At 44.5% G+C, this 25,922-nt stretch overlaps 1 protein-coding gene and 1 long non-coding RNA gene across 2 annotated transcripts in view; one reads left to right on the forward strand and one right to left on the reverse strand.

Moving 5' to 3' along the window:
* The window catches only part of LOC137771965 (uncharacterized), a 102,226-nt gene that overhangs the window by 74,025 nt on the left and 2,279 nt on the right, over window positions 1–25,922 (forward strand). The window lies entirely within an intron of this gene.
* Window positions 21,164–25,922, reverse strand: part of BARX2 (BARX homeobox 2) — a 70,290-nt gene continuing 65,531 nt past the window's right edge. The window contains exon 4 of the mRNA XM_068555781.1: window positions 21,164–21,430. Within this exon, the coding sequence (XP_068411882.1) occupies window positions 21,164–21,430 (267 nt within the window). The remainder of the gene's footprint in view (window positions 21,431–25,922) is intronic.

Raw genomic sequence — 25,922 nt, forward strand, 5'->3', positions numbered from 1 at the left:
TCTATCCATGTTGTCACAGATGGCAAGATTTCATTCTTTTTTATGGCTGAATAATATTTCATTGTGTATATATAATATGTATACCACATTTTCTTTATTCATCCATCCATCGATGGACACTTAGGTTGCTTCCATATCTTGGTTAGCGTAAATAACACTGCAATGAATATGGGGGTGCAGATATCTTTTTCTGAATTAGTGTTTTGGTTTCTTCAGATAAATACCCAGAAGTGGAATTGCTCGGTCCTGTGGTAGTTCTATTTTTATTTTTTTGAGGAGACTTCATACAGTTTTCCAATGATTGTAAATGTTAATCATATCTAACTATCTTCACAGCAACATCTAAACTGGTTTTTGACCAAACAGCTGGGCACTGTAGCTTAGCTAAGTTGACACATAAAATTAATCATTACAGAGTCTCACTGTTGTTCATGTCCCACATATCAGACATTTATGTAGCACTTACTTCGGGTTTTTTAATTTTTAAAAGAATTTTATTGAAGTATAGTTGATTTACAATGTTGTATTAATTTCTGCTGTACAGCAAAGTGACTCAGTTATACATATATATTCTTTTTCACAGTCTTTTCCATTATGGTTTATCACAGAATTTTTTGTCATATTTTTGGACATTGCATATTTCAAGAACAATTTATTGCTCCTTTTATTGAGTTTTTAAAAAAATTTTATTTTATATTGGAGTAGAGTTGATTAACAATGTTGTGTTAGTTTCAGGTGTACAGCAAAGTGATTCAGTTATACATATACATGTATCTGTTCTTTTTCAAATTCTTTTCCCAATTAGGTTATTACAGAGTATTGAGCAGAGTTCCCTGTGCTATACAGTAGGTCCTTGTTGGTTATCCATTTTAAATATAGCAGTGTGTACATGTCAGTCCCAAACTCCCAGCACTTACTTTGCATTAGGCACTTTTCTAAGCACTTTACAAATCTTCATAGCAATCACTGAAGTATTTACTATCACTATCCCACTTTTCAGGTGAAGAAGGAATGCCCAGAGTGTTAAGGTTATACAGCTAGGTATGCCAAAGATCCCCCACTCCTCCTCCTCCTCCTCTTCCTCTTTCTTCTTCTCAACCCCTTGAAAGAATAAAGCCATTCTTAGCTTGCGGTCTGTAAACAGATGTCCAGGCCTCCCCCTCCAAAGATTTTAATCCATAGGTGTGGGTACCCGACTGTGACATGTGCTTTAACTTGCCCTTGGGGACTCAGGAGCATCCCAAAAGTTGCAGGGCAGCAAGAAGTCATTCCTTCCTTCCTTCAGTCGTTCAACATGTATCTTTTGAGCTTCTGTTTGGGACACACAGAGTGAGCAAGGCAGACATGATTTCTGATAGGCAAAGCTTACAGCCTAGCTAGAGAGACAGATGAACCAGTGCCTTAAGTTCAGAGAAACCTGGAGGGCCTTATTTAGTGAATGGACCTGGAGCTTCTCAAGAATAGTCATGGGAGAGGAAGGCTTCGTCCAAGCAGGTTGCATTTCTAAGGTGTGCAGATCATCTCCAGGCCAAAGGGATTTCCTGTCTTCCTGTTCTCTGCATATGGACCCTTCCGGCTTTTTGCTGGTCTCCCATTGGCTTCATAGTGATTTGAATCTACTATTTTAATACATTTTTTTCCTTTCAACTTTTCTCTTCGACTTTGGTTGGTGATGTGCAGCCTAGCAGACACTAGAAGGTCTAGGTGTCTGTTCTTGAGATACTGGCAAACATGCTCCAGGAGACATACACAAGCATCTTTTCCCAATTCTTGGTGTTCCAAACTTTCATGACAGTTGCCTTGATGTGGGTCTTTTTTCATTCATGTGCTAAGCACACGGTAGACTTTTTTTCTTTCTTTATTTTTGGCTGCGTTGGGTCTTCAGTTGCTGTGCGCGGGCTTTCTCTAGTTGCGATGAGTCGGGGCTACTCTTTGTTGAAGAGCATGGGCTCAATTTCAATTCCTGCCGTAAGCTTGAAAGTATCATGGTATAGTTTGAAAAGAATTCACTAGGAAGGAAAAATAGTGAAATGGCTATCCCAGTAAAATCATAGAAAATGTAGAATTTAGAATTGGAAATGCCTCATTTCTCGTCCTGCAACTGTGTTCACTTCTGTGCCTTTGAAAGTCCTTATATTCTCATCCCTTTTCTTTTGGTTTTGAACAAACCGGGTAAAAAGATACACCCCAAAGCTTTGGGAGGGCCTCGTAAACTGGTATCTAGGCAGAGTATAGCAGTTCTGCCTTCCGGGTATCTGGTTATGAGTTTCTAAAGCTCTTGCTTCACCCAGTCTACTCTGACGCTCAGGTCTCTAGAGGCAAGCTTTGAAAATGACCTGCGCCTCTTTTATAGTACATGGCCCATTTTTAATCAGGTTGCTTGTTTTCTTATTACTGAGTTTTAAGAGTTTGTTGTATATGTTGGATAGCAGTTCCTTATCAGGTATGTGTTTTGCAAATATTTTCTCACAGCCTGTGACTTGTATTCTCATTTTCCTGGCCACGTCTTTTGTAGAGCAGAAGTTTTAAATCTTAATGAAGTCCAGCTTATCAATTATTTCTTTCATGGATCATGTCATTGATGGTGTATCTAAAAAGTCATCATCAAACCCAAGGTTATTTAGATTTTCTCCTATGTTTGGAATACTTTTCAGCAATAAAAAAGAATAAAATATTTATGCTCAACATGGATGAACCTCAAAACAATTACCCGAGTGGAAGACAGGCAAAAGCAGAGTACATCTTTTTTTTTTTTTTCAACATCTTTATTGGAATATAATTGCTTTACAGTGGTGTGTTAGTTTCTGCTTATAACAAAGTGAATCAGCCATACAGTACATCTTGTATGATACCAGCTATATACATCTTTAGAAAACACAAACTAATCTACAGTGATCGAAGACAGATTGTGGTTGCCTGGGGAAGAGAGTGAGGGTGGGGAAGGGACTGGAGGAGAGGATTAGAAAGGGGGTGAGGAGACCTTTTGCGGGGTTGGATGTGTTCACTATCTTGATTGTGGTGATGGTTTTACATGTATATACATATGTCAACACTTGTCAAATTATATAGTTTAAATAGGTGATGTTTATTGCATGTCAATTATACCTCATAAAGTTATTAAAATAATACTTATGTGATAGATGCAGAGATTAAAGAAGAGGGAATGAGAAGGTCTGATCTATATGGTAAATTTTTCTAAAAGTTGGAGATGGGGCATCTAAAACACAGGTCAAAGCAGTTTTATATACAGGTAGGGACACCCCTTCGGTCACAGGAGGGAGAAAAGAGAGGCTGGGGAGAGATGTATAGGTGTGTAGGTTTGGTCGTAGGGAGTTGGGGGGGGGGGTCCCATCTAATGGCTTCTTTTTTTAAAATTGTAATTGAAGTAGAGTTGATTTTACAGTGTTGCATTAGTTTCGGGGTACAGCAAAGTGAATCAGTTATACATACACTTATATCCATTTTTTTTTTTTTAATGAAAAGCTGGATGCAAAATCATCTGCTGAGAGTGAGGTGGAGAGGGTTTGAAATGGTCATTGCAGACGGAATGCGGTGTGTCTTGAAGAAGGAAGACTGGATTCTGGAAAGCACTGAGGCACCAGGGGGTCGCTAGCATGGACGGACAGTGGTCCCCTGCCCTTCCGCGGGGTTTCCTCCAGCAGGGCCATCTGATGCCCTCGTGCAAACGGACGCTGAGCAAGTAGATAGTTCAGTTCACATGGGGTTGGAGGTCTTGCTAGACAGCGATTACAAAAAGATAAATAGGAAGGAAGTTCAGAGTATTAATGGAGCGTGAAATCTAAGGTGAAAAAGGAGTGAAATTATGTAAGGAGAAAGCTAACATTCTGTAAGAAAACAAACCTAGGAATGGGGGTTCTGATGGCATCTGAAAATAGTTGTAGGGGAAATACAGTAAGTCCCCTACATACAAACGAGTTCCGTTCCAAGAGCATGTTCGTAAGTCCAGTTTGTTCGTAAGTCCAACAAAGTTAGCCTAGGTAACCAACCAACACAGTTGTCTGTATATAAATACTTTCCACACAAATAATCCATAACAAACAAACAAACTCAAAAAATAAAACATGTTTAATCTTACGGTATAGTACCTTGAAAAGTACAGTAGTACAGTACAACGGCTGGCATCCAGGGGCTGGCATCGAGTGAACAGGCAGAAAGAGTTACTGACTGGAGGAGGGAGAGGAGGTGGGAGACGGTAGAGCTGAAGGATTGTCAGCAATAGGAGACGGAGGGCAAGCTGCAATTTTACTCACTCCTGACGTTGATGGCACAGGTTCTGGTTCCTTGCTGGATTCAATTCTATCTACACTCTTGAAAAAATGATCCAGTGACAGCTGGTAGTAGTTCTTTTTTCTCGTCATAGATGACATAGTAGCACTGGATTGCATTCTGAATGGCTGCTGCAACCTTCGTGTACCGTTCTACGTTCAGGTCCTGTGCCTCAAAAATTAACAGTGCCTCCTCAAAGAAAGAAAATCCCCTTGCCATTTCCTGCATCGTGAATCTCTTCAGTTCTTCAGTTACTTCTTCTTCCTCTGTCTCTCTTCATCCTTTCTCTGGGCCTCCAATTCCATCAGGTCTTCATTAGTAAGCTCCTCATGTTACACAGCAAGGAGTTCAATGAAGTCATCCTCTTGCAGATCTAGCTTGAAATAAAGATACTGTACTACTGTACTCTACACAGTACTGTACAGTAAAGTACACAGAAGCACAACCACTTGTAGAGGATGCACGCATGTGACAAGGTACGCCAGACACATGAACTAACTTACGTGATTGGACATGCGAACACATGTTCGCATCTTTGAAAGTTCGCAACTTGAAGGTTCATATATAGGGGGCTTACTGTAGTTGAATTAAGAATGGGAGGAATTGAAAGCAGTGATCAGAGAGCAGAGAGTAAATGCTTGAACTAGTCATGTTCAAGGTAGATAAGCTTTGGATGGTAACAAAGTTCATGGTGTGATTGTTGAGTTGGGCACTGGGGGCCTTGGCGTGGGAACTTAAGAAAGTCTATGTGGATGTACTATTGGGAAGATTGTCTGGATTTTGCTGATTGCCATCACTGGAGCATTGTTTAACATGTTCTCTCTTCCTTTATTTTCTGTAAATTGATATTTTGATGTAGAAAGTTAATCAGGTTCAGGTTTGTTTGTTTGTTTTTGCTTTTGTTTCATTTTTTTTCTTTTTTTTGCAAGACTCCTTCATAGGTAGTGGTGTGTACTTTTATCAGGACATATGTGGTGTCTGGTTGTGTCTCTTTCTGTGATACTTGCATACGTTGATGATCTTCACCCAGATTTGCTTATTCTGAATGGTGACGTTCTAAATCAATCATTCCTTGTTCACTTACTATCTTCCATAAAGAGAAAACTCCCCTCATCAATTATTTAGTTACCTGAAGGTACAGTTCATAAAGGGTAAATGGTTGATGTTTTCCCTTTATTTACTAATTTTCAAAATCATGAGTTGCCTTCCTACCATCCCTCCAAAGGTGATGAATTAGTTTTATTTTTAAAATTCTGAAGACGTGGATTTATACATATTTGATGTGCTTCAACCCATTGCAATTTTTATTCTTACCAACACTTGCTTGTCCTACTTTCGGTCAGTGGAAGCCTCTTCAAGTTAGCTCCTGTGTCCCTTACATCCTTGTCACATGACCTAGTGGTGTTTAATAGTTTCACTGTCTTCTGGAACAAGCAGACATTCCAAGACAGACTTATGTAGTTCCTGCCTCAGACCTGGAATGCGCCGTTTCCAAGGAGTCCTGATTCCTTTCAGTGGGAAATAAAATATAGAGACCATCATCTAGGTGCCTGGAGTTTCCATTGCCACTGGGTTAACCACTGTTTCTTGGTCTTTTCCGAAGGCAGAGCTAGGAACCACTTTTTTTTTTTTTTTAAGATAAAATACATCATGAATTCATACTGATGTCAGTCGCTTTAACATTCATGGAAACAAAACATCCAATTTACAAATAAATTGCAAGTTTGAAAAAGAGATGGAAGGGAAACCTATAGATATAAAAAGACTTAAGGGATATGCCAGCTATGAGAATGTCACCCCAAATAACTTTAAATTAGTGCTTTTTGTTTCAGCATATGTAAAATAATATGTAGAAATGTAAAAGATCCACTGAGCATTTTTTGTAAATCTTGAAAGAAGTAAAAAATGAGGTAAATTGAACTTTGGAAACTCATCTGAATTGAGCGCATATAAATTCTCTTATGCTATTTTTGTGAATACTTTTTTTCACCTTTATGAATAAAGCTAGCTTTGAAGCAAACTCTGTGTCAACCAGTGTTTTAAACAGTTAGAACCTGACACTGGGTCTAAAACCGGCTTGATTCTGGAAAGTAAGTCTTTTACAGCTGCCTCTGTGTGAAGAAGCTTTTTTAAGAAATATGCACTCATTGAATTCTTTGATTGCCATGACGATACACTGGTGTTCCAAGGTCCAGACAGGCACATAGCCTTGATAACGAAAGCAAATATTTGCCATCCTTAGAAAGCAGTACAAAACAACCAGCTCCAGCACATCTCAAGCTTTTGTGTGCGTGCATGAATACTCCCTCTTGCATGTTGAACATCTGCTTTCATTGTCCTTGTATCTCTGTAACTATGCTTTGATTCACAGTGACTTTCTCAAATTATGGAATTTATTTGCATTGAACACATACTGCATATAAAAAGAAATAAATGGCTGAAGGAGAAGCCAAGAGGAGGAGGTTAAGGAGGAGCAGGAAAAGGAAGACTAGCTCTGGGACCTCTGAGGGCCGAAGCATGATGATCTAGGTCCAGAACCGGAGCTCCAAGGCTGGCACAGACCTCAGAGTTCACCCAAGGCTGCCAAGAAAGAGCAGCGCCCACGTCCGGGGCTCGCACTCCAGGCAGCTCCTACCGAGGGTCTCCCAGCTTCTCTGTACCACTCCCACTTTGGGGTGGAAGTCCCCTAGCACTGCTTGCCGCTACATAGCGAGGACCTGTGCTGTCACTGTGCTTCAGATGTGACCCCTCCCACCGAGCTTCCTCCAAATGCTAGAACCCCTTTCCAAGGTCACTGCTAATGACAACAGACCCCAAAATCCCGACTATTCCCAAGCTTCTGGAAACACAATAGAAGAGGTGGGAGGAGGACTGGCTTTTTTCCAGAACAGGTGGGTAGATGGAGGGCTTGATCATTCACACTCGAGGGGCAGACTGAGCTCTGTTCTCTGCACCCCATGCTGCGAGGGCATGCTGAGACAGGTACCCCAGTGACAGCTGTGGGAGGCGGGGCAAGGGCACCAGCAGGGGAGGCTGAGGACACGGGGGTCTGCCCACCTCAGATCAGGCTCAGCCCTCTTAGCAGCAAGCACAGGCCCAGTTTGGGGGGGAGAAGGACCCCCAGCTGTGTTAGGGAGACCTCACCACGTTGGCCCAGCTTCCCTATCTCTGAGCAGAGATGCTAATAGTGCCAGCTTCATGGGCTGCTGAGGTGTTAGATGTGATGATGTAAGTGGTCCTCACTGCGGGGCCCGGCGTCTGGTCAGAGTGCATAGAGAGACTCGGACCAGGGTCTGCTACTCTCGGCAGACCTACCTGTGTGTTCACGGAGCTGGGTGCTTGGGAAGGGATGCCACCCGGAGGAGGGGAGCCCCGGCAGTACCGGCACGTCGACCGAGGATCCCCGAGGGGCAAGGACTCGCCCGACAGGCTTTGGGGTTCCTGGAACCACTTGGCGCAGGTGCACTCAGCCGAGACAAAGGAGTGAACGCCAGACCCCGCAGTCCTGCCGGCCAGGTGACACCCGTCTTGACGGACAGCGTGAGCGCGGGGCAGCTCCCCGGGCCCTGGCTGCATTCTTGAGCTGCAGGAGAGGCCGCCCTTGGGTTTCGGGTCGTTCACTGACCCGAGGTCCTACTTCCTCGTCCTCTCCTCCCCTAGGCCCTCCCCACCTTCTTGTTAAAACTGTTTAAAGTGAATGATCTTATTCATAAAGCAGGGGTGATGACAGTTTGCAGAGCTAAATGGGCACTTAACTGTGTGTCTAATAAATCTGCAACCAAAGTAAACAGAGGGAAGAGGGTTTGGGAAGGAAAGGAGGTCAGGTATGAAAAGAGCCTGTCACAGTGATTTACCAGCCCTCGCAGCAGGCAGCGTCCACCCTGCACCCTCCTGGCCACCACTGGCCCGGAGCAGCAAGGGACGGATGGTGCACATGGCTGGATGGGCCCAGACGGCTGGGCGGGCACAGACGGCTGGACGGGCCCACATGGCTGGACGGGCACACACGGCTGGATGGGGGAGGAGGTGGGGAGGGCCGCGCATGCACCGCCCACTGGAGAGGCAAGTGCAGAAGGAGGCCAGGAGGCCGAAACATGCTGGTGCCGAACCCCATTCTTTTCAGGATCCGCACCCGGATTACAGCTGTTGTTACCAGGACCTTTCTGCCGCCCCAAACCACCCTCCACCCAGGATTTGGGTGACAGTCTGGGATTAGAGGCATAATTCAGGTGACTTACCAAACACCTGTTGTTCCAGTGCTAATCACCCTCCCAGGTGCACAAGGGGCCAGCTTAACCCTCTCTTAGCGGCCCAGCCTGGTGAGGACATTGTGGGGATGCATCTTCCATGAATCACTTTCCTTGCCCAGAAAGAACACCAGCTCACAGGGTAGGGGCAGGGACAAACACCACAGAAATCTACCTGGAACCCCTGCCTTCGCTCTGAAACTCACTGAAGTATAAGTGTCTCCAGCAAGATGTTAGCTTATTTGAGGGCAGAGACACATTCCTTGGCCCCCTCCTGCCTCCCCTGCCCTTGGCAGGCACAGGGGAGACACTGAGGAAGCACCTGATGACGATGGTGGTGGCCCTAGAAGCCCGGGCACCCGGCTTTCTGAGGGCAGAGGATGTCACTGGCTTCCCACCTGGCTGCTGGAGCCTCTCTCAAGGGGCTGCCATCTCCCCCAGCCTCCCCCTGACCCGCCCCCCAACTAGTAGAAAGGGTGTGTCAGGCTGCTGCCCACCCCAAGGCTTTTTTTTTTTTTTAATTCTAACAGAAATACATTTATAATTTTTTTCTTATAGCTACTTTATCTATTTATTTATTTATTTTTTATTTTTGGCTGTGTTGGGTCTTTGTTTCGTGCGAGGGCTTTCTCTAGTTGTGGCAAGCGGGGGCCACTCTTCATCGCGGTGCGCGGGCCTCTCACTATCGCGGCCTCTCTTGTTGCGGAGCACAGGCTCCAGATGCGCAGGCTCAGTAGTTGTGGCTCACGGGCCCGGTTGCTCCGCGGCATGTGGGATCTTCCCAGACCAGGGCTCTAACCCGTGTGCCCTGCATTAGCAGGCAGATTCTCAACCACTGCGCCACCAAGGAAGCCCCACCCTGAGGCTTTAGACTTGGCTCCATGCTCGGAGCTGAGCCCCGGGTGCAGCTTTCACCTCCTGCCCTTGCCCCCGACCCCCTGCCATGCCCCATCCTCCAGGACCAACTCACCCCCCTTCAGCCATCTCTGCACAGCACCTCGTGAGCCAGGTCAAGCCGCCTCACCCACCCACCACCAGCTACAAATATGATTTTGGTCTAAATAGGATTTAATTTAATTAAGTTGTTTATTTCACATTTAACATTATTTTTTACTATGTATAAAATATTTATGTTACAACTAACTGCTGAACAATTATCGACAAGAAGACACTAGAACTCACCAAAAAAAGATACCCCACATCCAAAGACAAAGGAGAAGCCACAATGAGACGGTAGGAGGGGCGCAATCACAATAAAATCAAATCCCATAACCACTGGGTAGGTGAGTCAGAAACTGGAGAACAATTATACCACAGAAGTCCATCCACTGGAGTGAAGGTTCTGAGCCCCACGTCAGGCTTCCCAACCTGGGGGTCTGGCAATGGGAGGAGGAATTCCCAGAGAATCAGACTTTGAAGCCTAGCGGGATTTGAATGCAGGACTTTGACAGGTCTGGAGGAAACAGAGACTCCCCTCTTGGAGGGCACACATGAAGTGGTGTGTGCATCAGGACCCAGGGGTAAGGAGCAGTGACCCCATAGGAGACTGAACCAGACCTACCTGCTAGTGTTGGAGGGTCTCCTGCAGAGGTGGAGGGTGGCTGTGGCTCACCGTGGGGACAAGGACACTGTCAACAGAAGTTCTGGGAAGTGCTCCTTGGCGTGAGCCCTGCTGGTGTCAGCCATTAGCCCCACCAAAGAGCTTGCAGGCTCCAGTGCTGGGTCGCCTCAGGCCAAACAACCAACAGAGAGGGAACTCAGCCCCACCCATCAGCAGACAAGTGGATTAAAGTTTTACTGAGCTCTGCCCACCAGAGCAACACCCAGCTCTACCCACCCCCAGTCCCTCCCATCAGGAAGCTTGCACAAGCCTCTTAGATAGCTTCATCCACCAGAGGGCAGACAGCAGAAGCAAGAAGAACTACAATCCTGCAGCCTGTAGGACGAAAACCACATTCACAGAAAGATAAACAAAATGAAAAGGCAGAGGACTATGTGCCAGATGAAGGAAAAGATAAAACCCCAGAAAAACAACTAAATGAAGTGGAGATCAGCAACCTTCCAGAAAAAGAATTCAGAATAATGAAAGTGAAGATGATCCAGGACGTCGAAAAAGAATGGAGACAAAGGGGCTTCCCTGGTGGCGCAGTGGTTGAGAATCTGCCTGCCAATGCAGGGGACACGGGTTCAAGCCCTGGTCTGGGAAGATCCCACATGCTGCAGACCAGCTGGGCCTGTGAGCCACAACTACTGAGCCTGCGTGTCTGGAGCCTGTGCTCCACAAAAAGAGAGGCCGCGATAGTGAGAGGCCTGCGCACCGCGATGAAGAGTGGCCCCCGCTCGCCGCAACTAGAGAAAGCCCTCGCACAGAAACGAAGACCCATCACAGCCATAAATAAATAAATAAATAAATAAATAATTTAAATAAATAAATAAACAAACATTTAGGGGAAAAAAAAAGAATGGAGGCAAAGATCGAGAAGATGCAAGAAATGTTTAACAAAGACCTAGAAGAATTAAAGAACAAACACCTAGAAGAATTAAAGAACAAACAAACAGAGATGAACAATACAATAAGTACAATGAAAAATACTCTAGAAGGAACCAATAGAATAACTGAGGCAGAAGAATGGATAAGTGACCTGATAAGACAGAATGGTGGAATTCACTGCCACAGAACAGATAAAGAAAAAAGAATGAAAAGAAATGAAGACAGCCTAAGAGACCTCTGGGACAACGTTAAACGCACCAACATTTGCATTATCGGGTTCCCAGAAGGACAAGAGAGAGAGAAAGGACCTGATAAAGTATTTGAAGAGATTATAGTCAAAAACTTCCCTAACATGGGAAAGGAATTAGCCACCCATGTCCAGGAAGTGAATAGAGTCCCAGGCAGGATAAACCCAAGGAGAAACATGCCAAGACACATAGTAATCAAATTGACAAAAATTAAAGGCAAAGAAAGATTATTAAAAGCAACAAGAGAAGAATGACAAATAACATACAAGGGAACTCCCATAAAGTTAACAGCTGATTTCTCAGCAGAAACTCTACAGGCCAGAAGGGGGTGGCATGACATATTTAAAGTGATGAAAGGGAAGAACGTACAACCAAGATTCTCTACCAGGCAAGGATCTCATTCAGATTCGATGGAGAAATCAAAAGCTTTATAGACAAGCAAAAGCTAAGAGAATTCAGCACCACCAAACCAGCTCTACAACAAATGCAAAGGAACATCTCTAAGTGGGAAACACAAGAGAAGAAAAGGACCTACAAAAACAAACCCAAAACAATTAAGAAAGTGGTAATAGGAACATACATATCGATAATTACCTTAATGTGAATGGATTAAATGCTCCAACCAAAAGACATAGGCTCGCTGAAAGGATACAAAAACAAGACCCATATATATGCTGTCTACAAGAGACCCACTTCAGACCTAGGGACACATACAGACTGAAAGTGAGGGGATGGAAAAAGATATTCCATGCAAATGGAAATCAAAAGAAAGCTGGAGTAGCAATACTCATATCAGATAAAATAGACTTTAAAATAAAGAATGTTACAAGAGGCAAGGAAGGACACTACATAATGATCAAGGGATCAATCCAGTAAGAAGATATAACAATTAAAAATATATATGCACCCAACATAGGAGCACCGCAATACATAGCTATAAAAGAGGAAATCGACAGTAACACAATAATAATGGGGGACTTTTACACCTCACACCAATGGACAGATCATCCAGACATAAAATTAATAAGAATACACAAGCTTTAAATAACACAATAGACCAGATAGATTTAATTGATATTTATGAGATTCCATTCAAAAACAGCAGATTACAATTTCTTCTCAAGTGCACACGGCACATTCTCCAGGATAGATCACATCTTGGGTCGCAAATCAAGCTCGGTAAATTTAAGAAAATCGAAATCATATCAAGCATCTTTTCTGACCACAGCACTATGAGATTAGAAATAAATTACAGGGAAAAAAATGTAAAAACACAAACAGATGGAGGCTAAACAATACGTTACTAAATAACCAAGAGATCACTGAAGAAATCAAAGAGGAAATCAAAAAATACCTAAAGACAAATGACAAAAGAACATGACGATCCAAAACCTATGGGATGCAGCAAAAGCAGTTCTAAGAGGGAAGTTTATAGCAATACAATCCTACCTCAAGAAACAAGAAAAATCTCAAATAAACAATCTAACCTTACACCTAAAGGAACTAGAGAAAGAAGAACAAACAAAACCCAAAGTTAGCAGAAGGAAAGAAATCATAAAGATCAGAGCAGTAATAAATGAAATAGAAACAAAGAAAACAATAGCAAAGATCAATAAAACTAAAGCTGGTTCTTTGAGAAGATAAGCAAAATTGATAAACCTTTAGCCAGACTCATCAAGAAAAAGAGAGAACTCAAATCAATAAAATTAGAAATGAAAAAGGAGAAGTTACGATGGACACCGCAGAAATACAAAGCATCATAAGAGACTACTACAAGCAATTCTATGCCAATAAAGTGGACAACCTGGAAGAAATGGACAAATTCTTAGAAAGGTATAACCTTCCAAGACTGAACCAGGAAGAAATAGAAAATATGAACAGACCAATCACAAGTAATGAAATTGAAACTGTGATTAAAAATCTTCCAACAAACAAAAGTCCAGGACCAGATGGCTTCACAGGTGAATTCTATCAAACATTTAGAGAAGAGCTAACACCCATCCTTCTCAAACTCTTCCAAAAAACTGCAGAGGAAGGAACACTCCCAAACTCATTCTACGAGGCCACCGTCACCCTGATACCAAAACCAGAAAAAGATACTACAAAAAAAGAAAATTACAGACCAATACCACTGATGAATATAGATGCAAAAATCCTCAACAAAATACTAGCAAACGGAATCCAACAACACATTAAAAGGATCATACACCACGATCAAGTGGGATTTATCCCAGGGATGCAAGGATTCTTCAATATATGCAAATCAATCAGTGTGATACACCATATTAACAAATTGAAGAATAAAACCATATGATCATCTCAATAGATGCAGAAAAAACTTCTGACAAAATTCAACACCCATTTTTTGGTAAAAACTCTTCCAGAAAGTGGGCATAGAGGGAACCTACCTCAACATAATAAAGGCCATATATGACAAACCCACAGCAAACATCATTCTCAATGGTGAAAAACTGAAAGCTTTTCCTCTAAGATCAGGAACGAGACAAGGATGTCTACTCTTGCCACTATTATTCAACATAGTTTTGGAAGTCCTGGCCATGGAAATCAGAGAAGAAAAAGAAATAAAAGGAATATAAATTGGAAAAGAAGAAGTAAAACTGTCACTGTTTGTGGATGACATGATACTATACATAGAGAATCCTAAAGATGCCACCAGAAAACTACTAGAGCTAATCAATGAATTTGGTAAAGTTGCAGGATACAAAATTAATGCACAGAAATCTCTTGCATTCCTATACACTAACAACGAAAGATCAGAAAGAGAAATCCAGGAAACAATCCCATTCACCATTGCAACAAAAAGAATAAAATACCTAGGAATAAACCTACCTAAGGAGGTAAAAGACCTGTACTCAGAAAACTATAAGACACTGATGAAAGAAATCAAAAATGACAGAAACAGATAGAGAGATATACCATGTTCTTGGATTGGAAGAATTAATTTTTTGAAAATGACTCTACTACCCAAAGCAATCTACAGGTTCAGTGCAATCCCTATCAAATTACCAATGGCATTTTTTACAGAACTAGAAGAAATCTTCTTAAAATTTGTATGGAGACACAAAAGACCCCGAATAGCCAAAGCAATCTTGAGGGGAAAAAAACAGAGCTGGAGGAACCAGACTCCCTGACTTCAGACTATACTACAAATCTACAGTAATCAAGACAATATGGTACTGGCACAGAAACAGAAATGTAGATCAATGGAACAGGATAGAAAGCCCAGTGATAAACCCACACACCTATGGTCATCTAATCTATGACAGAGGAGGCAAGGGTATACAATGGAGCAAAGACAGTCTCTTCAGTAAGTGGTGCTGGGAAAACTGGACAGCTACATGTAAAAGAATGAAATTAGAGCACTCCCTAACACCATACACAAAAATAAACTCAAAATGGATTAAAGACCTAAAGGTAAGACCAGACACTATAAAACTCTTAGAGGAAAACATAGGAAGAACACTCTTTGACATAAATCACAGCAAGATATTTTTTGACCTACCTCCTAGATTAATGGAAACAAAAACAAAAATAAACAAATGGGACCTAATGAAACTTAAAAGCTTTTGCACAGCAAAGGAAACTATAAACAAGATGAAAAGACAACCCTCAGAATGGGAGAAAATATTTGCAAACGAATCAACGGACAAAGGATTAATCTCCAAAATATATAAACAGCTCGTGCAGCTCAATATTAAAAAAAACAAACAACCCAATCCAAAAATGGGCCGAAGACCTAAATAGACATTTCTCCAAAGAAGACATACAGATGGCTAATAAGCACATGAAAAGATGCTCAACATCACTAATTATTAGAGAAATGCAAATCAAAACTACAATGAGTTATCACCTCACACCGGTTAGAATGGTCATTATCAGAAAATCTATAAACAAATGCTGGAGAGGGTGTGGAGAAAAGGGAACCCCCTTGCACTGTTGGTGGGAATGTAAATTGATACAGCCACTATGGAGAACAGTATGGAGGTTCCTTAAAAAATTAAAAATAGAGCTGCCATATGATCCAGCAATCCCACTACTGGGCATATACCCAGAGAAACCATAATTCAGAAAGACACATGCACCCCAATGTTCATTGCAGCACTATTTACAATAGCCAGGTCATGGAAGCAACCTAAATGCCCATCGACAGACGAATGGATAAAGAAGATGTGGTACATATATACAATGGAATATTACTCAGCCATAAAAAGGAACGAAATGCGGTCATTTGTAGAGATGTGGATGGACCTAGAGACTGTCATACAGAGTGAAATAAGTCAGAAAGAGAAAAACAAATATCATATATTGATGCATATATGTGGAATCTAGAAAAATGGTACAGATGAACCAGTTTGCAAGGCAGAAATAGAGACACAGATATAGAGAGCAAAAGTATGGACACAAGGGGGAAAGCGGGGGTGGTGGTGGGATGAATTGGGAGATTGGAATTGACATGTATACACTAATATGTATAAATTAGATAACTAAAAAGAACCTGCTGTATAAAAAATAATTTAATTTTAAAAAAGTAAAAAAAAATATGTTGCATAAAACATTTATTTATTTTTGGCCACGTGGCTTTATTTTTATTTGCATGGCTTGTGAGATCTTCGTTCCCCGACCAGGGATTGAACCTGCACCCTCAGCAGTGAAAGTGCAGAGTCCTAACTGCTGAACCACCACGGAATTCCCTAAATAGGATGTTAATTCTCTTTCAGACAAACACCTCTGTATGCGTCTTTTTCCCAGGCTGCTGGCTGCAACCCTGTCTGCGATCTCCTTGAAGGGGAATCTTCCAAGGGCATCTTCTTCAGAGCCCCATCAACACCTTCTCCCCCAAAGAGTTACCAAGATGGGGGTGAACTGACCCTTGGCCTTGCGGGCCACCAAGTTGGGGCTCCCCGTCACCCCCTCCACCCTCTGTCCCTGGGGAAGCGGCCTGACACTGCTTCCCTTGGCAGATGGGACCGTTTCTGCAGACGACAGAGGTGTTTTGCTCTGCCTTCTCTCTTGTCTCTGAAAAACGCTGGCAACCCCCAGCCCTGCAGCCAGCGAGCGAGGCCCTAACAGGGGTCAGTGACCGGGAGAGCTGCTTCATGGCCAAGAGCTGGACCTTCCCTCCTGCTGAGAACTCAGAAGCTCTGGGCCAGGAACGGTGTCAGCAGGACACCAGGAGCACCTAGATCCTCCAAGTGCCTTGGGAGTCTCCGTGCAGAAAAAGAAACTCTGAAAAACAGCCTCGAGGAATTTACATTCTAACAGGGAAACAAAACAAATCCGTGTGCTCTTTGGAAGTATGGCAGGACCACAGTGATGAGGACAAACGATGCATTTAGAGGAAGCAGCGAGAAGGAATGAACAGGTTAGACTGGGGTAGAGGTGAGGTTATTGAAGGGACAGGAAGACGTGGCTTCAGACTCATGCTGAGGAGGGTAAGGGAGCGGGAGCAGGGCAGGCAGGGAGAGGACATTGTCTCCTGGGCACAGAGCAGCTGGGGCGCAGCCTCACAGAGTAGGGCTGGAGGATGAGGGGAGGAGGGAGAAGCCTCTGGAGAAGCCTGGAAGATGCAACACTCGGTGAGGGTGGTGGAGAGGAGAGAATCGCAGGGGAGGTTTGTGTAGACACAGAGCAGCAGCCCCCGGTGCTCTAGGCAAACAGGTAATTCAGTGCATAGAAATCCTGAGAAGCAGGTGTGCTGTGTGTGTGTGTGTGTGTGTGTGTGTGTGTGTGTGTGTGTGTGCAAAGCACATTTCAGCTTTCTAACCCCAATGCTTCCTGCTCTTCAAATATGATGGGGGTAAGGTTTAGGCAGTATCTACAGAAAATTGCCAGTAGATCAGGCAAAGGCCTGGAGGCTGACCAGGGCTGCTGGGGAAGCCACTGGGACAGTCTTTAACCCGGTCCTGCGAAGTCCCAGCTCATTTTCTGCTGAGTCAACAACACGCCACCAGGCTGACAGAGCACAGCTTCTTGAGGAAAGAGCTTCGTGCCCTGCAGTCCAGCTCCAGCCCAGGCGTGGCCCAGGGCATGGGGCAAGGCTGGGTGGAACGAAGTTGAAGGGTGGTGAGAAGGGCAGCGGAATCTATAAACAACTCTGAGGGGAGGTCACTGAGGTCTCCAGGCCCCCTCTCTAAGATGGTTCTAGAACCGACCAGTCTCTGAGACAAACCTGAAACCAGCCCAGTTAAGGTTGGTTTCTGATAGATCTGTCCGGTCCGGTTTGAGGGCCAGAAGCTCACAGCATGAGACCCACTGGGGGGGATCGTCTGAGTCAAGCTGGGTGAGTGTTGTCTCAGCAGACCTTTGTAGACCGTGGAGAAGGGGCGTGTAGGCCAATCAGGGGGGGCGCCGTGACCCAGAACAGGAAGGCAGTGCTCGGCAAGCACCCCTGGGCACCCTGGGAGGCTGGGACCTGCCCCAGGAATCCAGGCGGTGGAGCAGAGGCAGGGAGGCCTCCTCCAAACCCCTGCTTTAGGACGAAGCCCCGTGCAGGGGGCAGGCTGCTGTGGAAGCTTTTCCACCCCCTGAAAAGGCGCAGGCGGTTTCCAGCGGGGGAGAGAGGGTACGCTAACCACGAAAACCCTCTGCGGGGACTCAGGCCCCCTGGCGTGGTTTTCAGCATGGCCCCCGACCAGCTACACCACCCAGGGTTGACGCTGAACCTCGCTCTGATGAATGGGGCTTCCTGTAAAACTGGAAGAAGCAGCCCATTTTGCAGCCTTAGGTGCAACATGAGCTAAAAGTGCTTGTAAGAGCCTGTCGCATCCTTGCAGGGAGGCCGGGAGGCCGCGTGGTCAGCTTCCCTCGGTGGTCAGTTTGCCGCGGCCCTCTCCCTTCCTCTGGAAAACAAAAGGCAGCAGGTGACCGGACTCTCAAATAAGACCCTGAACCCTCAAGGGTCACCATCCTGGATGCCAGAGAAGGGAGAGAATGCTTTTGTTCAGCGGGGTCCTCAAAGGTAGATGACGGTAGGGGAACAGAGGTCCAGAGGCCTCCGAGAAAGAAGGTGAAAAAGAGAGGAAACGGTCCCCCCTAGGAACCTGTGGAGCTGGTTTCTGGGTGCCAGTCACAGGGCTCGGGAACTGGAGGGAAAAGGGAAGGATGGGTGTGGAGAAGGAGCAGGGCGTGGCCCCAAAGCAGTGCCCGCCTGCGCTGGAAAGGCCTCGCTCAGACCCATCTTTGATCCACGGGGCTGCGCTCTGCAGAGCTGTGGCTGGAGGACAAGCCCAGGGCTCGTCAGCGGAGGTGACCTCGGGCTCGGGGCTTCCAAAACAGGAGGAAAGATAATCCAGGCTCTTCAACTCCCCACTCATCCCTTGAACCCTTAGGGCCAAGAAACAGTACCAAAGATGACAGGCCAGGAACTCAGGGCTGGAAGTCAGAAACAGGGCCCAGAACCAGGCTGGGGAAAACCGAGTGTGTGTGTGCACCTCTCTACCTGTGCAATGGCAGTCGCCGTCAGACACCTGAGAAGGACAGTGTGAGAGTCCAGACCCAGAGAGCAAAAACCAGCCTAAGAAAACGGTGTCCAAATGATGGCCTTTCTGGGGTGGGAGAGCAGGACAGAACAGTTCCTCAGGAGGGAGAATAAGCTGGCACAGACTCACCTGCTTACTTTGGCCGCGGTGACACCACATGGTGGGCAGGTCATAAAGCCGTGTGTGGGGTGGGCCGCAGGTGAGGGAGCTTTCTGCAGGCACGGAGCAAGAAACCCTGCCGACAGCTGGGGCGGGCCGCACAGACTGGTTCTCGGAGGCCAGATCCTTACCTCCTTGGTGTGTTCACAGAGTTAGAAAGAGACTGCTTTCTCTTTGTTGATCTCAACAGCCAGGGGAAGGAAGGTGCTGCCTTAGCAAAGTCGAAATTGGAGTCACTAGGCTTGAATCCATTCCTGTCCAAAGGAGTTGTATGTTATAAGCTCTCAGGCTTATGAGTTTTTGATATTTAAATTTTAAACCAAAGCCACCCTGAATAGTCACTATAGTACCTGAAATTTTTAACACTAATAAAAGATATAAAAACGTCAAAAAGAAAAGAAATTGAAGTGACTGTCCATGTAAATGGAGGGAAGCAGGAAGCCAGACTACTAAAAACAAGCAGATCATTCCCGTTTAACTTCGAAAAGAAGTATATGATTTGTTTTACAGAACTAGTGACAGGCTTTACTTCCTAGTTGAGGCAATTATTAAAGTCAGTTTATATTTCCCCAGCCCACAATCGGGAGTTACTGAGTAATTAATAATTGGGGGTCCATAAAAGGGGCACTCTGCCCTGTAGGACATCACACGTGAACATGTCAGGGGAACGGTGACACGGACAGCCCCCGTGAGATCAGGCCTCAGGCCCATCTGCAGGATAGTCGGGCAAGAAGCAGAGTCAGAATTCTCTCTTTCGGAAGCCTGGAACCCACCTCTTTCCTGGTCTTATTGAGAGTGGGACATGATTTTAAGTTTAAAACCACAGAGCACATCTAGCCAAGTAGTTCTCAATTTTTCTTTTGTTAAAAGTTGTAGAGCCCATCATTCAAATGGCTACTTACTATAGAAAAATACACAAGAACCAGTAAAAACAGTTCCCTGTAGGGGATGGGGCCATTGGGTGGAGAGGGCGGGAGGGAAGCAAGACTTCTTTTCATATAGCTTGACTTCTGAAACCTATGAATTTATTGTCTCTTTGAAAAAGTAAAGCACTTTTTTAAAGCTGGAAGCTCACCATGTAAAGTGGCTACAGCAGAGCCCCCAGGGCAGGAGACGGGGGCAGGAGAGGGGGGCAGAGGCCCTGCTCCCATTTCTCTCGTGCTGTTTCCATTTGCTCTGCACTTGGACACCAGTGGGCCTGGCCTAATCTTACACGTTCCTTCTGGGGAAATTAAAGCCCAGGGAGCCAGGCCATCTCTGGGTCTCTCTTTCCATAGGACATATTCAAGAAGGGCTAAGTAGTACTCCATTGTATATATGTACCATATCTTCTTTATCCATTCATCTGATTCAATATCCTGTGATAAACCATAATGGAAAAGAATATGAAAAAGAATGTATATATATGTATAACTGAGTTACTCTGCTATACAGCAGAAATTAACACAACACTGTAAAAATCAACTATACTTCAATTAAAAAATAGATTTAAAAAAAAAAAGAAGGGCTAAATATACTCCCCAGAAGAAAGAATACACCCAATCCTTTTTTGAAAGATTTATTTTTAATTAAAAAATAAAAGTTATCTTAACATATCTGCATTACAGCTTCAGGGATGGAAACTTAATGAAGCAAGAAAAACAAGGTTTATCAGTTCTTGGGTCACCTGACCACCTTACAATGGATACAAAGGCACACGTGTCTTCAAACAAACTTTATTCTATTAACTCAGAACTCCCTTCCCCCAACTCTTATTTGCCCTCCCTCACCAACCCCCCCTGCCAAAAAAAAAACCAACCAAAAACATTAAATTCTCTTTTACAACTACAGAAATAAGTGCTGAGTCAGCAAGGAACCCGGGCATGCTGCCCGCTCCTCCGTCTCGCTCTGCTTTGACGGCTGGCTGTCCAGAGGCTGGCCAGAGCATCCTCTGCAACACCGGGGGGCTTGGACCCGGACAGCCCCACGGCAGCACCCCAGCTGGGGTCGGCAGTTCCAAGGCACTGTGTCCCTTAGTCAGGGGCATCCGTGGCTAAAGCAGCCTTTCAGGAAGAGCAGGCCAAAGCCAGCAAGTCTTCCTCAAAGTCTCGAGGTGAGACCTGTGGGCAGGAGGGAGGGAGCCGGCGGTGGTCTTCTCCCCCCAAGTTACCGGCTGTCGGAAGCTTTCCTCTCCCGGCTCTCCCTGCATTCTCCCCCAGTCTCCCCCTTCCCGCTCCCCCCAAGAGTTTTATTTTAGCTTGATGGCGGGGGTTCCGAAGAAGCTGCTGGCAACTCCTGGGGCTGGCCTAGGGGCTCAGCCACCTCTACAGGGACACCGTGCCCTTTTGGTTCCTGCGTGTCACAGAGCCCCTCCCGGCCCTGGGAGGGCTCCCAGCGCTCCTTGCTCTGGGCCTGGCTGTTCAACTTCTCTTCAGCTTCAATCTCTTCTGACGTGGGGATGGAGTTCTTCTTGGGACGACCTTTGGGTTTTGTGGGCGCTTCCTGTCCGCCTTTAAGAACCTACGTGGGAGAAAAACAGTCATCAAACCTAAGAAATAGGGCTTCCCCGGTGGCGCAGTGGTTGAGAATCCGTCTGCCAACGCAGGGGACACGGGTTCGAGCCCTGGTCCGGGAAGGTCCCACATGCCGCGGAGCAACTAAGCTTGTGTGCCACAACTACTGAGCCTGCGCTCTAGAGCCCGTGAGCCACAACTACTGAGCCCGCGTGCCGCAACTACTGAAGCCCACGCACCTAGAGCCCGTGCTCCACAATGAGAGAAGCCACTGCAATGAGAAGCCTGCGCACCGCAACGAAGAGTAGCCCCCGCTCGCCGCAACTAGAGAAAGAAAGCCTGTGTGCAGCAACGAAGACCCAACGCAGCCAAAAATTAAAAAATCAAAAAAAAAACCAAAACCTAAGAAATAACTCCTTCCCTCCACTTTCCCACTCCCAAGGCCTCTAAACCATTCCTTCCCAGCAGTGAAGTCGCAAGTTTTGGCCAAAAGTATTCTCCACGGGTCACCTGCAGTCTACAAAGACAGCTTCATTCATGAAAGACTCAATGCACTTTTAGTCAATATCACTTCTATTGGTATTAAATACAATGATCATAATTATGCACATGAAAAAATCCAACTTCAACAACACGGAAGGAAATGAAAATTAAAATATGAATGTGATAACAAGTTGACAAGTTATAAGGAAAAGACAATATTTGTAGCAAACAGGAAAATAAACACTCATATGCCAGCGTAAAAGTGTAATTGGTACAGCTTTTTCAAAAGACAATCTGAGACTGCAAATCAAAAGTCTGAAAATGTGCATACCCTTTGACACAGAGATTCCATTTCTAACAATTTAGCCTAAGAAAGTCATCAAAGATTGGGACAATGATTGATGTGCAAAAATGTTCATCACAAAATTGGTTATAATAGCAAAAATCGGTTATAACAGCAAAAAAACCATACTCTAAGGCTTCCACCATATGATTGAATACATAATTATAGTATATGGCAAAGAGAGAACACTTGAAAACCATTACAGTCATTATATAGGAGAATGTATAACAACATGGGAAATATTATTAATATATTTTTGTGAAAAACGGGTTCTAAACCAGCATAATTTAATTTGGTGGCTAGACAACTGCACACCACCCTGTTTGTAGTCTCAGGATCATGGATAATTAAAAATTTTTTCATTCTGTTTTTCTCTATACTTTCTAATTTTTCAACGATGATCATGTATAAGTATTTCTGAAATCAGAAAAAAAAAAGACGTCATGAAACTTGGTTTTGTAGTGTTCAGAGAGGCAGTAGCGCACAGAAGAGAGTGTTCTAGCTTTGAAAGTGGAATAACTAGATTAAATTCTAACTGTGCTCCTTATCCACTTTCTCTCTGGGAGAGTCCTTTAAAGACTCTGAGCCTCAGTCTCCTAATCTGTAAAATGGGGATAAGCATACTTTCCTGCACAGGGCAATGGTGAGGGGAACCAACAGATAATGTAGGGTAAGGGCCAGAAGTGTTCCTGAGTGTTCCAGAATCTGCCTCCCACCCTCCTTGCCTGGGTGACTCCGCTGAGACAGTGCCTCTCCTGGGAGCCTGACCGGACCTCCCAAGTCTAAGTTAAATGCCCTATGAGCATCCTATCAGAGCACTTTTCAGATACGCCTGTCACTGCATGTTTACTTGCCTGTCCCTCCCACCCAGTCCCTGCACACAGCAGGCGTTCAACGACTGTCATCGAATGAACTAACCTTTCTCCACAGGCCTTTCCATAGGATTGAAGAAAGATATAAAGTAAGCAAAATAATGATAACCCAATGGGCTTTACTGATTGCAAATGACTTGCACATTTATTATCCCAATTCGTGACTTACATAAGAGTCCCATGAGGTAGGCAGGGATAATTTAAAAAATATTTTTATTACTTTGGGATATAACAGACACTCCTTCTTCCACTGGCTCTGAAGTCTGGCTGGTGTAGCTATTGACCTGGGCAGCTCGTGAGAAGGGCTTCAGGAGGACCTGGATTAGCACAGATAATCAGGAGTGGGATATATTTTCGCTACTTACACACCTTTTGTAATCTTAGCTTCCTCATTTGAACAGAAGCTCTTTGAAGGTAAATCCTGCATCTGTTCCTTGCTTTGTGCTCCAAGCATCTAACTTCCAACTAACTTTCTATGCAGTTGTTAAATATTTACTGACTATATCTCTTTCCTCTAAGAGCAGCAGAAGACCTCCGGGTGCTGAATTGTAAGAATGAATGTAGTAACTTGATCAACCATAAATTCTTTTTTTTAAAAAAGCTTTATTGAGATCTAATTCACATACCACACATTCCATTCACTCATAGTGCACAACTTAGTGATTTTTTGTATAGTCACAGAATTGTGCAGCTCTCATCAGAATCCAATTTTAGAACATTTTCATCACCCCCAGAAAGAAAGCCCATACCCGTTAGCGGCCACTCCCCATTTCTCCCCTGCCCCCCAACCCTAGGCAACCATTAATCTGCTTTCTGTTTTTACAGATTTGCCTGTCCTGGACATTTCATATGAAGGGAAACATACAATGTGTCATCCTGTGTGACTGGCTTCTTTGACTTATGTTTCCAAGGTTCATCCATGCTGTGGCATGTGTCAGTATTTCATTCCTTTTTTTGGCCAAATAATATCCACTGTATGGATATACCACAATCTGCTTATCCATTCATCAGTTGATGGCCACTTGGATTGCTTCTACCTTTTGAATATTGTGAGTAATGGCTGCTGTGAACGCGGGTGTACAGATACCTGTTTCCGTCCCTGCTTTCACTTCTTTTGAGTATATGACCAGAAGTGGAATTTCTGGGTCAAATGGTAACTCCGTGTTTAACCTTTGGAGGAATTTCCAGACTGTTTTCCAAAGCAGCTGCCCCATGTTCCATTCCAGTCAGCAGTATATGAGGGCTCCAGTTCTCCTCATCCTCGCCAACACTTGTTACTATGTCTTTTTGATTCTAGCCATCCTAGTGGGTGTGAAGTTGTACTGCGTTTTTAATTTGTACATCACCGACAACTAATGAAGCTGAGCATTTTTTTCATGTGCTTATGGGCCAGTTGTATATCCTCCTTGGAGATATATCTATTCAAATCCTTTGCCCATTAAGAATGTGGTTGTCTTTTTTAATTGCTGAGTTATGTGTTCTCTATATACTTTGGATGAAAGTCCCTTATCAGATAGAAGATTTGCAAAGATGTTCTCCCGTTCTGTGTTCCTTTTTCACTTTCTTGATGATGTCCTTTACAGCACAAAAGTTTTTAATTTTGATGAAGTACAATTTTGTTGTTGTTATTGTTGCTTGTGCTTTCGGTGTCATGTCTAAGAAGGTTTTGCCTAACCCAAGGTCATAAACATTTACTCAAAGAGTAAACATTTTCTTCTAACAGTTTTATGGTTTATTGTTTACATTGAGGTTTATGATTCATTTTGAGTTAACTTTGGTATATGGTGTGAGGAAAATCGTAAGTTCTCAATAAAAGCCTCCTTTTAGCTGGGCATCTGCTCAACCACGGTACTTTCAACCCAAACAGCTAACACAGAGATGTGAAGGGGACCTCTAACAAGATATAGATGCTGACAGAATCAATCTCTGGGCAGAAGACGTCCCTACATTCCTTTTCATGTAAGTCAGTATCTGATTTTGATTTCAGTCTGAGCACAGGCTGTTGAAAGCGCCCAAATGTGCCAAGATGAAATTGACATGTTGAAAGCAGCTCCACTGGGTATGAAGGAGGTTATACACAGTTGAGTTGCTCCATGTAGTAATCAAGTTATAAAAGGGCAGGTCTAAGGAAGCCGCCTAATTGGCAAAAGAAAGTCCAGCCCAGCAATTAGAGAACACCACCTATACAGCTTGGCTAGACCCCACCTGGCTGTTTTCCTACAGCAGGAAAAAAAATCAAAACAATCAGACCATTTTCTAAATGGAATAAAACATTCCAGCACAAGCAATAATTAGGAGATAACTACCCTCTTGGCTGCTTTCCACACTTGACCTCTGGCCCCTGCCTCCGAGCACACCTGAGACACGCAATGATCTCACACCACCCCACACCAGCAGCTACACACTCACGTGCACCCTGCGGCCCTTCTCCCAGGACCCCTCCTCCCCAGGCATCCCCAGAGCCCATTTAGTCCCCTCGGCCCAGAGAGGCCGGACAACCCCTTGCTGGTGAGGTCACGCACCTCTGGGAAAAACACCTAGCACACCATCTACTTTTATTAGCCAGGCCCGCTGGCAGCCCTCCTTCGAACTCTAAAACCAGATTCTTCCATGTCCTCCTGCTGAGGATGTCAGGACCAGGCCTCTCCGTCCTTCCGGATGGGCACAGGTGGCTGGGGGACAGGCATTTTGATTGGAGAGCCTGGATGACAGAGAGGAACCTTCTACCTCTCCCATTTTTCAGGCAGGAAACTGAGCAGACAGAGTGGTTTGTCATGGTGGAAAAGCAACCTAAGGCAGAG

The sequence above is a fragment of the Eschrichtius robustus genome, chromosome 11 (assembly GCF_028021215.1).
Source record: "Eschrichtius robustus isolate mEscRob2 chromosome 11, mEscRob2.pri, whole genome shotgun sequence".
Classification (NCBI taxonomy): Eukaryota; Metazoa; Chordata; class Mammalia; order Artiodactyla; family Eschrichtiidae; genus Eschrichtius; species Eschrichtius robustus.